At 43.4% G+C, this 12,671-nt stretch overlaps 1 protein-coding gene across 2 annotated transcripts in view; it reads right to left on the bottom strand.

The window, feature by feature from the left end:
• The window catches only part of LOC119658080 (serine-rich adhesin for platelets), a 459,260-nt gene that overhangs the window by 259,771 nt on the left and 186,818 nt on the right, over positions 1–12,671 (bottom strand). For both annotated transcript variants that reach the window (XM_038065342.1, XM_038065341.1), the window contains exon 3: positions 5,540–7,466. In XM_038065342.1, the coding sequence (XP_037921270.1) occupies positions 5,540–7,466 (1,927 nt within the window). The remainder of the gene's footprint in view (positions 1–5,539; positions 7,467–12,671) is intronic.

Consider the following 12,671-nt stretch of genomic DNA (forward strand, 5'->3'; position numbering starts at 1 on the left):
AGCAAAGTTGCAAAATTTGCAGGATGCTAGCTCACGAATTTTTATTCCTTTTAGTCCCCTCTTACCGCAAGCATGAAGAATTTCTAGTGTATTCTTAAGCCTCAACTCACAGGGCCGACACATACAAAAGGGGCTGTAAAATTGATTTGCACTTTCTACTTTAACTGAATGCCGTGGATTTAGATTGGAAAGTTGAACAATAATCCCTCAATCAACACTCGTGGGTATCTAATTAATACGCTGGTTAAAAGGAAAAAGCAGGAAAAAAACGCCTAGTATGCGGATTCCAAAACCGCACACAAATTGGGGTATCAGGCGAAAGAACTTCTTCATTACGCTGATGACCAAGAAACAACAAGGAAGGGAAAACCGAAGGTTACCACGAACCTAATATTGACGTACTACAAAGACCATAACTAACGAAGACTAGCAATCAGAAAATCGAGACTAGCAAGAGCATGTCTGAGATTGGAGTAACAGCAGCCATGGAAAAGCAAATCCCTGAAGCGCAAGAGGTAAGTTGTCATTGAGATATTTGAAGAGAGGCCTGAAACTGGAAGAAAGCCTTAAGCAGCCTCTGGATCTTACCCTTAGCCAAAGAAACAAAAAAGGGAACAACGGAGATTAACTCGCTCCCGAAAAGTGTAACCGCAAACCTTAGAGGAAGAAAGCCTTGAGTATATCATTAGCAAAGATAAAAATCAGAAGACAAAGTTGCAGCTATCCTAACGATTTGGGGTTGTAGAGATATTTAGAAGCAAAACGGGGGGCAAAGGTAAACTCTTCAAGATCGAGGTGGTATACTGATCCTTGGAAACAAATAAATACTATAAACTCCTCATAAACTATTAATTTAATAAAAACCGGGAAAAGGTAAATCAAATAACATATCAGGTAAAAAGCCTATCGAGATCACCGAAGGAAACGCTGAAATCATAGAGGCCCAAAAGCAAGATCGAAGATCGCTAATGCCTAGGGAGGAAGGAAGCTAGACCACCTAGGGTTCAAAACGGACAGCAAGACACAGGGAAGTTCCATGTAGGAGGAGACTACATCAATATGGAGGTGATCTCCAACCATTAATAAAGCCAATGGCCAGCAATTGGAAAGGCAATTTCCAATAATAACATTGAATTAGGTCAAGAGCCCTGAGCGTTCCGTGAGCAGTTCAGTGGTATACAAGGAGAAAGTGCGCAAGTAATTTGAGGTTGCTCCAGTGAAAAATTAAAAAATTGCACCGTTCTTAAATGTCATTTAAAATATATATGTCTTTCAGAATTCCTGAATGAATACCTTGTAATTATCCAAGTTTTATTGGAAAACAGGAGGAGAACTCGGGAGGATGGTCGAAGCATCGGGCTACCTCCTAGGACCGGAATTAGACGGTAAATTCTCGGAGTCTTGCGAAAAGAAACCGCTGCACACCTCGGTTGGGATTCAGCGCGCTTAATGAAATCGGGGGAAGCAGCGACACCAATCGAAGCGGTGAGTATCTTCTTCAATTGATCCTTAGCAATAAGTAAGAGTTCTACTACTTTTTCGAAAGATAACAGACAGAAAAATGAACACAGAAAATTGGAAACTAGCAAATGAAATATGCTGGGAAGTTAGTTTAGGATGGACAATGGAAACCTTCAAACCACTGAAATCAACCTGAGTGGACAACATTTTCCCAGCACGGGCCAAGAACTTATTTGAGGACCTCTCCTAAGAATGATAAGAGACGGCATAGGTTTGGAATACATACCAAGGGATGATACCTACCTTCACTTTACTCCCAAAGCGGACAAAAAGGATCCAAAGCAATACTCAAAGCAGTGGAAAAGATCTTAGGCAACTATATTGGAGCTAACGCTCTAACGTGTAATCTCTTGCATCCAGATTAGCATCCTTACCGAGTAGGACTATTAACCGAAACTGCTCTATATTAGCTGGCGGATGTATTACGGAATCCCAAACTAACGAAATGGCACCTTGTGCATTTTTGGTAGTCGGAGGAGCTTTCGACAACACATCTCATCAAGTAATACGAAATACCCTGATCCACAAGAAAGTCGGGAACACCCTGGCATTTTTAATGGGAAAAATATTAAAGAGTAGAAAAGTAGAAGTACCAACGGATACCAATTCACTTATCATGAGACTACTCAAGGTTGCCATCGCTAATGTGGAATAGTTGACGAACTACTAAGAAAGCTAAAGAATACTGAGGTCCAGAATTCGTCAACGTAACCCTGTATCGTATTGTAATATGTAGGGGAAGGATAGCCTATATAAATCCAACCTCAAATTGACAATACCTGATGCCAGGAGGCGAGGCTACGCATCATTTGAGCCAAAGGCACGATATTCACCAGGTATCGTAAGCTTGGTCACCTGAGAACCATGGGATTACATACCATGATAGTTAAACGAGACACGAAAGTCAAATGCTTAGGAATTACTTTCGACCAAAAACTACTCTAGAAGACACCTGTCGGGGCTTTGATCCATAGCAGCAAACAAATGGGGATGCATACCGAAGATGTTACGATGGATATACACTGTAACAATAAGGCTAATGATTATCTATCTGGGCAAGTAGAACCGAACTCGGTACAATAGCCAGGGAGTTACACAAACTTCAAAGAGTGGCTTGCATCACTGGGCCAGATGGACATGTCCAGCGCCGTCCCTGGAGATTCTTCTGGGACTGAGTCCCCTTCATCTTTACATACAAAGACATTCAAACTGGGCAATCTGTTGGAATGTGATGTACAACTCGCTCTGCTTGAATAGATTTATAAATATTGAATCCCGCATAAATATACGTGTAAGGAAGTACACAAAAAAATGTAAAGTGTGCACATACGCACTTTTTATGAACTCACAATTAGAAGTCAGCCGTTAACCAGCTATTGAAGTGCGTCCAACCGTCGTTTGTTGTTCTGGACAACTTTATTGTTTGCTTAAATAGGCGAAAAATTATCATTTCTTTAAACTCAACTCAAAGGTTTAAATCAAAGGAAGTTTGACATCCTTTCTAGGCAGTGTGCCGAATTACTGATACCAAGAGATATCATGACAATGAGGTTTCATATCGGCAAGATATTTGAAAAACAATGGAGCAGCAAGTCAAGGAACAACTAGTTACCTTAACGGATTCCTCACAACAGAGAGAACGGGTGCAGGGGTCATTGTTTTAAGGCAGACGAACTTTAAGCCAATCGGTAAATACGATACCGTGTTTCAGATGGAAATATTCGCCATAGATAGGTGATTGCCCGAGAGCCTGGCGGGAGTCAAGGCAGTTAGGTCCAACAAAGTAAACTCTAAATTGGTATGGGAATGCCTTGACAGAGTGAATACTGTTGGGTCGGTCATGAGGAAATGCCACTATATGGAACAAAACGATTTTGTTGATTTCGAAATGGGTTAATAACGTTGAGAAATGGTTGACGGAACTATACAGTGGGCAAACTTATCAGGAACCGAACAGTCTAAGGTGTTCACGGGGGAATACGAACGCAAGCACAGGATTGTTCCAACCAAAAGGTCTTAGTATGATAGTTGGAATAGTCACTGGTCATGTCAGGCTAAATTACCACCCAGCTAAGAACAACTATCTGAGATCCTGTGAGGAGAGTGATGTTGTTAAACAACAACAACACCACTTGTGCAAAATAGATTAACCTACCTGCGAGGATACTTAATACCAGATGCTAAGCTAAAACATCTGAAAATAGAAAACAGGCACAATAGTTCTTCATAGATGCGGTACAACTTTCCTTGAGACCACTATTATTATGGACTGATCATGAAAACAGTGCTCGATAATTCTGCTTACTAGTTTTGGGAGAAGCAAATTTTAACTGATCGCAGCAGTCTTCGCAACCACCCTGATGTTCTGTAAGTGGACAATACAGATTATTTCGTGCTCCAACAACTAAAACATCCACAGACTGATCCAGGTTAGATGGAAGACTAAATTATGACCAAAGTATAGAAGCCAATCGTCCGATTTCAAAAAGGGTTGGTAATCACGATGACATTCAGAAGTAATAAGCCACTCTAAATATGAATGGGAAGTTGGTAAGTTATCTTTCCATGATGGGATAATGGTTCACAACCAAACACTTATAATTTCCGTAAACGGAGCTTTCTGGATTGACAAAAGAATAACACAAGATTGGAGACGAAAACAACCACATGTCAATAATGCAGGACTCGAAAGAGGAGAAGGAAATTAAAGTCACAGAAAGCCACCAAACGGACGGGATAGCTAGATAGAATAAAGCCCCATCTCGAATACAATGTTCCCAAGCTTCTTTAGAAAGATTGAAGTACTTAAAATTTGCCCAAAAGGGACACTCAACTGAAATTTTAGAACAGTCCAGAAAAAGCTGCTGAATTCAGTTTTGTGTGCATTACGGAAAGCTGGCAAATCCTATATTACCCAAGCAAAACAAAAAACCCGTCCTCGAACCCTTGTTTATTCTGCACCCTGATTACCACTCACGTCATCCAATGAACAGTAAAACTTCCTACTCTGAATTGATTCCACTACTCCTGATCCTGTTGACGATCCCGATTGCAGTGATCAAAATGGTTAAGCATTTCGTTTCAAATGTCTCAATAAAATTTCACTCATTCTCATAAAACGCGCCATCAATTCCATGCGACAAACTTGGAATGAGTATGAAATGCCGACGTCCGGCCCTTCCTACTTGTGAAAAACTTTTCTCGTTATACACTTCCATTAAATCTGCGTAACATGCCATATTATTCCAAATGTCCTGTCGTTGGCGATGGAGAAAGGACTAGTGCTACTACATATACACTTTCAACGAATGTTACACGCCATTCACATGCCAACATTTCGAGCGACGATGGTTAAGGACAAGGACGACAATGCAATGGACTCGAGAAACAGGAAAGCGAGCTTTCACCAAGAAAAGGAGGAAAGTTTAGAGCGGAAAAGAGGGGGATGAATACTTAATGAAATCACTTTGTGAAAATTTTGTGATGAACTCATGAATTTGTGGGTAGGTGGATGCAGGACTCTTTTTTTGTTTTTAGAGGTTTTGAGATCCTTCACGAAATTTTCCAACCACGAATGCCGCCCGTGCGTGCTTGTGATGGTCAACAGGGGGAGAGCCTTTGTTAGACTCCAGATTGTACTTGGGCAAAAGTCTATTGCATAATTCGCAAGAATTTTCCTCAATTATTTAAAAATATGCTTCATCTCATCAGCGTTTACGAAGCTTGGCCAAAAGGATTACTAAGTACAGCAATGGCATGAGGAAATTAGGTATGCAGATTAGAATTTTACTTCCTGTTGGCTTAGGTTTTTCCCGGCATCGATAGTCCTCAACAGTTTATGTAGGCGTTGTTCATTCAAATATTTATATTGTATCACGGACTTAAAGTGTGAAATAAGTTCAGTTGAAAGAAAAATAGAAGTGACCAAACAAAAGGATTAATGCTGAACCGCCCGAGTCTCCCTTCCAGCTCCAGCGCGGACACAAGAATACCAATAAATAACACTTTAAGTACTTACTGAACAAATCCCCGTCAGCGTCCTCCATCACCGAATAAGCTGTGGCATTCGTCAGATTCGTTTCCGCCGATCCGGTTCCATTTGCATTCATGTTTTGCCGCACGGACAACTCCTTGAATCCACTTCGCACTTCGGCGATAAGTTGGTCCTTTTGCAGATTATCAACGGCGTGCATAAAAATCTTCGAGGCGACCGTCACATCGTTATTACCGTCATAACCACTGCCCATATTCCGTCCATTATTTCGATTTTTATCGCGATTCACCTTAATGGGGTCATTCAGAGGACTAAAGCCGTTCGGATTATTGTTGTACGTGTGACGTCGCCCGCCGAAAACATACTCAGTGTCCATATCGTAGCCAGGACCACCGGTGAGTACAGAAGCGTCACGTGCAAAAAGGTCACCTCCATATTGAATGCCATCAAATTTCTCATTGCTCGGATCATTAACGGCATTGGAGAAGGTGCCGCTACCACCAGAACTTATTCCTGATCCTGACACTGGACTGTCCGCCAAAAAATCGATTTCTCTGAGTTCAATTTGCGGCGGTAACTCCCCAATGACCGGTACACCGATGGACATTTCCGGTATAATTGCAGGCTGAATAATCACATCGGAGATAGGGACCAAGGATTCATTCACTTCCAGTGGTGCTTCAGAGTTATTAGGATTAGGGTCCGGGAATGTGATTGGAGAGTCCGTTTGAGATGGCTCCACTTCGATCAATTTCTCTCCGATGTACGTAAGCGACGGGTTGTTTTCCAAACTCAGTGGATTGGCGTGATGGGTAAGTGAAGCGGTGGCGGGTAGTCCTTCGGACTGTTTCTGCTCGCTAACACCATTATTGTGATTTGCAATTATCTTGAGTGGATCGAAATTGTTCTTGAGTGGCGACAGAATGATATCCTCCTCGTATCTTTCCGACTTTGCTGGAGCTTCATCGTCCTTGCCCGCTGCAGCAGCTTGATTAGAAGTAACGCTGAAAGTTACATTTTTCGCAGGAAAGTCGATAATAACGTCCTCCTCGTATATTGCAGGATAATATTGCGTATCTCCATTAGGACGGTGCGACTCGTAATTTGAATTGAAATCACTGGAAGCTTTATCAGCACCTGCCACATTCGAATTCTGAGTTGGCTTTGACTCGACTACCTTCACCTCCGTGTTGGATATATAGAAAATCGTATCCGAGTCTCGGTCGATTGTTTCCCTTTGATGTGCGACGTTCTTCTCCTTTGTGCTGACCGTCACTGGCGGGATATCCTCAATGGGCTCCAACTTCAAATCTGGCACAAACAAGTCATCATCCGCTTGTGATTTTGAATTCTCGTAATCGATTTCCACTCCTGTCCCGTATGGTCGGGTATTCCCCGAATCGTACTCGGAAATCCCATCGTTATGAATTGTAAACTTGGGAATGGAGTTTCCATTGTAAGCGGAATCTTCATTGCTTACTACGTCGTCCGTACTGTTATCGGCGCTGGTTATTTCCACCACAAGGATGTGTGTTTCATTCAAAAAGTCCACCTTGGGTTGCGCGGATGCGGTAGAGATGAGAGGCGTTGTGGGTATTCGTATTGATCCCAAGCTCGACGGCGTGTTGGAAACTTCTGCAGTTGAAGAGGGAATCGAAGAGTTTCTTGCTACTTCACTGGCATCTGCGAAAGAGGTTGTTGTGATATTTTCGCTTTGTGTGGTTCCAACGAAGCCAGATGGTATAGTTGAAGTTTCAGAGAATGCTTCCGTTGTAATCTCAGAAGTTGAAGTCACTTTCGTGTGAATGGAAATTTCCTCAGAGGATAGGGTTGACTCGGTAACCGCTGAAAATGAGGAAAAGGTTGGCAAATTTGTGCTTGAACCATCAAAGTTCCCAACATGGTCCTGACGAGAGCTGGCTGACGGTAAGGACTCAGTGCTTTGGGTGCTCTGTAAGGAGAAGTTAGAAATAAACAGTTAATAATTTCAATATAAACAGTAAATAAAATATAATTTAATAAGTACAGTAAAGTTGCACAGAAACATCCCGAAGAAACTCTTTCACACAGAAGAAGCGACTAACACTAAAGCCATATCACTCCAACATTCCATTCAATGCTCGTTCAAAGTCGAATTTGAGACAGTATGGTTGACAATCGCAGAGGGTTATGATAACGACCCGTCAATGTAGCGCAAAGATATTAATCACGATTCGGTGCTTAAGAAAGCTTGGAGCTGATTAATTAAAGTAGATCTTACAAATTCAGCAGAACAACAAATGACACCTAACATACGAAAGAGGACCCTTTCAAGGAATTAAACACAGAACCGTCTAGAAGACGCAAAAGCTGATACCATGACCAAAGCCCTTAAAATATCGAAGAACTACATTGAACCAATTTTTCAATTTCTTTTGGAATAACTACGTCTATTGAAACAAATGAGTTACAGTTCATACAATATATACTTACGTAGGATGTAGTCCCCTAACCAGACATATGCCCTATCCATTTATACGGTGAAGGTTTCTGGCAACGAGCTTGAGTTTTTCGCAGAACTTTCTAAGGGGTTTACATTCTTGCCCTGCTGTTTTTCACTATGTTCCTCTAGGGCGACTTAGTTGCCGACCATCTCGGGGTAGTTCTATTCCATGGTATAACCCTTTCTCAATGTGTGACCTACCCACCGCTACTTTTGTCTTCAGGTATCTAGCATTCGCTTCAGCTTCATTCGGTGACAAGACGCAGACAAGTGTTGACGAAGGCTTAGAGTTTTCGGATTGCAGTGATAGTTTAAGAGCAGTATAGGCCTCAAGGCAAAACGATAAAGTAAAAAACCTAGGAAACGCCTACTGAACCAACACCAACAGCTCTACTTCCAAATCATATCTCCAACCCCACGCGCTGATCGCTGGTAGTTCTTCCTTACCGCAAAACCGCAAACCAAGGAGGATGTAGGCGAGTCCCCTGCGTCTAAAACGGGACAAATTGTAACAATTGGTCCTCCAGGTTGGGGGTAGGGTGGGGTTGTCAATCCTGCATGAAAAGCAGCTTGTTACGAAGCTATGAAAGCGATGAAAAATAAAACCTACTGTTATCAGTTTGGAAAACATAAACTAAGCACTCTGCGCTTACAAGGCAAATTTCAAAATATAAACCTCAACAAGGTTCACGCCCCTTCAAAGAAGATTGCAGAGTCGGGGTACCTTCTATGAGGCAGTAAAGCCTACCCTCAAAACCTGTACCAGGTCTAACATCAAAATCATACTTGTTGAGTTAAGCAATCAAGCAGAGACAAAGGGAACCCAGGCGTTGGCTCCCATAGCTTACAACAGCTACTTACAGCTTATAAAATCACCAATGATAACGGACTGCGGATTATTCAATTAACAGTATCGCACGAGAGGGTTGTTGGAAATATCTGGCTTGTGCAGTAAGTGGTGCACAAGCCAGGGGGACGGAACCACTTTCAATCAAATCTACCACGTATTGATAGAGCGCCTCTACTTTTGAGCCTCCATGAATGTCCGAACATATAGGGGGGCGAATATAGACTGGGATCGTCCATAACACCTATAAGCAAGAAAAGCCAACAGAGATCCTGGCGATGAAGCATCGACAAATGATCTTCACAATCTCCTAAGGAATGCTATCATTGGTCCGCTCAGAAACATACCTAGCCCCAGTCACAAAAAACTCGGAATGACTGGTTCAACGAACAATTAAGTTAACAACGGAACGAAACAATACTGGATATCGAGCAATGCTGCACTCTCAAAGAACGTGAGCACGCACCGAGATCTAGCGCGAACTTCGTCGGGCAGAGGAGCGAGGAAGTCTGACATAATTAACACGCCGATGAGCTGGAAAGAATCAGGGAGCAACCGCACTAGGCGCAGAAATTTTACCAATAAATCAGTAGTATGAAGCCTTGCACACCTCGTTACTCATCCTGTCGAGATAAAAAGAGGGAAATCTTATTTCCACCGCGATGCATTAAGTAATTTCATAAAATGCTTAACAACCAACCATCAGCGAAGGACCTCAGAATACTCGTTTTCTCCAACTTGAACGGAAGTAAGATAATGGGACTCTAGAGAGTACTCCTCTCCCTCTTGCAGCTATGTGCCTTTGTACTTTGGGAAGCAAAGTTGTAGGAAAAGTTGTTTCTGACGGCTACCGCAAAACGAACTCTCTTAACCTGAGAGCCAGTTTCTTACAGACTTCTAACTTCCGGTCCAGTTAAGGAGCACCACAATTGTACAATGCTGCGCACCAACGGAGACTTCCTTCCCAGTCCAGGCGAGGCTTCATAAAGGGACATTGAGTTTGTGATGGGTGATCTGAATGCCAAGGTGGCCTCTGATAACACCTTGCTCGGACATGTGATGAAGAAACACGGTATTGGCAACAATAACGATAATGGTGGGGGTTTTGTGAACTTCTACAGCTTCCACAGAAACACAGAACCTTCCAAAAGGTCAGTTGGGTTTCGATAAATCAATACCGTACGAATGGACAAATGGAAGGGACTGAAGGCTCTATTGACCGCTGCGAATGATGATGAGTCTGACGCGCCCGTACTCCGTTACCGAGCAAAATCCTGAGAAATTCAAGGTAATATACGCTGTGACAAAAACTCTGCTCTTAGTCAGAAAAGCGGAAGATGCCGCAGATCGCAATGATTTCAGAAATGTATACCGCATAACGAAAGGGCTTACATGTGATTGCAAATCTTTCGATGGTCCTGTGAAGCATGTCAATGGTCGACTTCTCACCCACGACCACGACAAACTGAAGAGGCAGAAACAACCCTTGAGCAGGGTCCTTAAACGTGAGGTTCCTTCTCTTGTTGATGAAATGGGTGGTCACTGTAGCATGCGGATACAGACTGTTTCTCCAAGTAGAAGAGAAATCAATTCGGCTATCAATGCACTCAAACAGAGCAAAACCACTGGGCTTGATGATTTCCGCACCCTGTTATTTATCGCGGCTCCTGCAATTACTGCAGCTTTGTTGCTTCCACCAGTACGGAAAACGTGGGAATCTTAAACCTTTTCCAAAGAGTGGAATTGCGTTCCTCGCTTCCAAAGAGTGGAAGTGGGAGACGTTCGTCAAGATCGCAAAGAAAAACCCACGTTTTGAGGGTGACAATTGGAGGAGTATCTGTGTGTTCCCTGCCGTTGCGAAGATAAAGGCTAAACTAACCTTAGACCGCATCAAACAACATCTCTAAAACTTGATCAACAGTGACGAGGCTGGTTTCCGCTCCGGATCTTCCTGCATTGGCTACATTAACACCCTACAGACGATTTGAAAACAGTGCGCGGAGTTTACATCTTCGCTGCACCTGCTCTTTATTAATTTCGAGGAAGTTTTCGATAGAATGAACAGGGAGTGTATCTAGAGTGGTCTAGGCAGGAGGGGACATATCGAAGAAATGACTAGCCATTATCAAAACGACAATGGCGCAAAATGCATGTGCTGTACCATGGTCGAGGATTTTGAGGTCGTAAGCGGAATCCGCCAGGGTTACATCTTGGCACCGATATTATTTCTTCTTTTTACCGGTGACTTTCTCCATGTGGCCTAGTTTGGATGACGTGGAAAAATTGAATGGACTATGACATCTTTCCTCAAATACTTCGAATACGATGACGACATGTGTTTGCTCTCTCGCCGGGTCATGGCCCTTCGCCAAATGATTCTGGATTTGGAAAGAGAAGCAAGTAGAGTTGGACTGAATACAAACACCAACAAAAACAAAGTCTGACGGGTCATCGCACTCCCTCTATATACATTAATCGGCAGAACATCGAAGGCGTCCCGGGGAAGGTTCTGGTTTAAACCAGCACAACTGAGTCACGCTCCGTCACGTTTTCCGGGCTCATTTCAGTTCCTGCAACTTTTCCTACATAGCAGTTACTGCCGCGTTTATCGCACAGCAATTTGCTTCGGAGCTCCACGAAATTATAGAGTCCGTTAACAGCATTGAGGGCCTCGCTTAACCTCCCTTTTTCAATACCGAATCTCGGGCAGTGAAAAATAACATGCGCCGTGTTCTTGGGTGTAGCGGGGCATTCGGGATAGTCTAAGGACTCATTCAATCCAAAACGATGCAAGTGCTTCCTGTATACCCTGTGTCCCGTAAGGAACTGTGTTAGATGGGTAATTCAATTCTCCATGATTTCGCTCGACTCATCTCTCAATACAAGGGATCAGTGTATGGATGCAGCAGCCTTTTTCGGAATTATCCCACCGTTACTGCCACCTTCTATGCAACTCCTTTCTAGTGGCTTATCGGAAGCCCGCAGGCACTTCGGCCAGATTCGCTCTGCTTCTCTGGTAGAGACAGCGTGCCTCATTCACTAGAAGATCCAAGGGATCAGCCCCGCGATAGCACATACAGCCTCACCAGATACCGTCTTATATGCACTGCACACCCTCAGCGCAATTTGACGGTAGAGTTTATCCACATATCTCCGGTAGAAGTTCACCCGGGGTATTGACAAGAAGTCCTGTTGTGGGAAAAGCATTGCGAATATTTTGAGCAAACATTGCGAGCAAGTCACTTGAAGTGATTTTTGTCCACGAATCTTGTTCATTACAACCTTGGAAGCAACGCCCCAAGGATTCGTATTTGCCTCAAGGCACAACTGCTTCTAGCAATTCCGCTTACTTTCCCATATAGCTTTCTTAAGACCACCTCGAAGATGGCAGTGTTCTTTCTCTGACTGCCACTGTTCTCGCTTCGCCCTTGGCCTTTGGCAAAGCCTTCTCGCTCACAGACAGACTGTGGTGGAACTTCCGCCGCAGCATTATAGAGTCGCATGTCTTAGCTACCCGTTGCTATAACTGGCTCACTTTTTTCGACACCGTTCCAGGAGAGGGAGCGTGAATGTCTCTTCATCGAAAGCTCCAGTGGACCACCAAGCTGGCCTCGTTTCTTCACTTCTATTGCTCACTCAACTGTCGCCTCTTCCGTTTCTGATGTCGAGAGAAATGGATGGTCATTCGGAGTGTAGTTTTCACTTATCTGGCAGACTATTCCTCTCGCCAACGAAGTACTGAGGTAAGCCAGATCGACGATTGAGCCTACCCCTCTACTTCGGAAGGTGGGCACGCATCCAACGTTGGTTGGTAATGTTTCAAGCAG

This window comes from Hermetia illucens, chromosome 5 (genome assembly GCF_905115235.1).
Source record: "Hermetia illucens chromosome 5, iHerIll2.2.curated.20191125, whole genome shotgun sequence".
Lineage (NCBI taxonomy): Eukaryota > Metazoa > Arthropoda > Insecta > Diptera > Stratiomyidae > Hermetia > Hermetia illucens.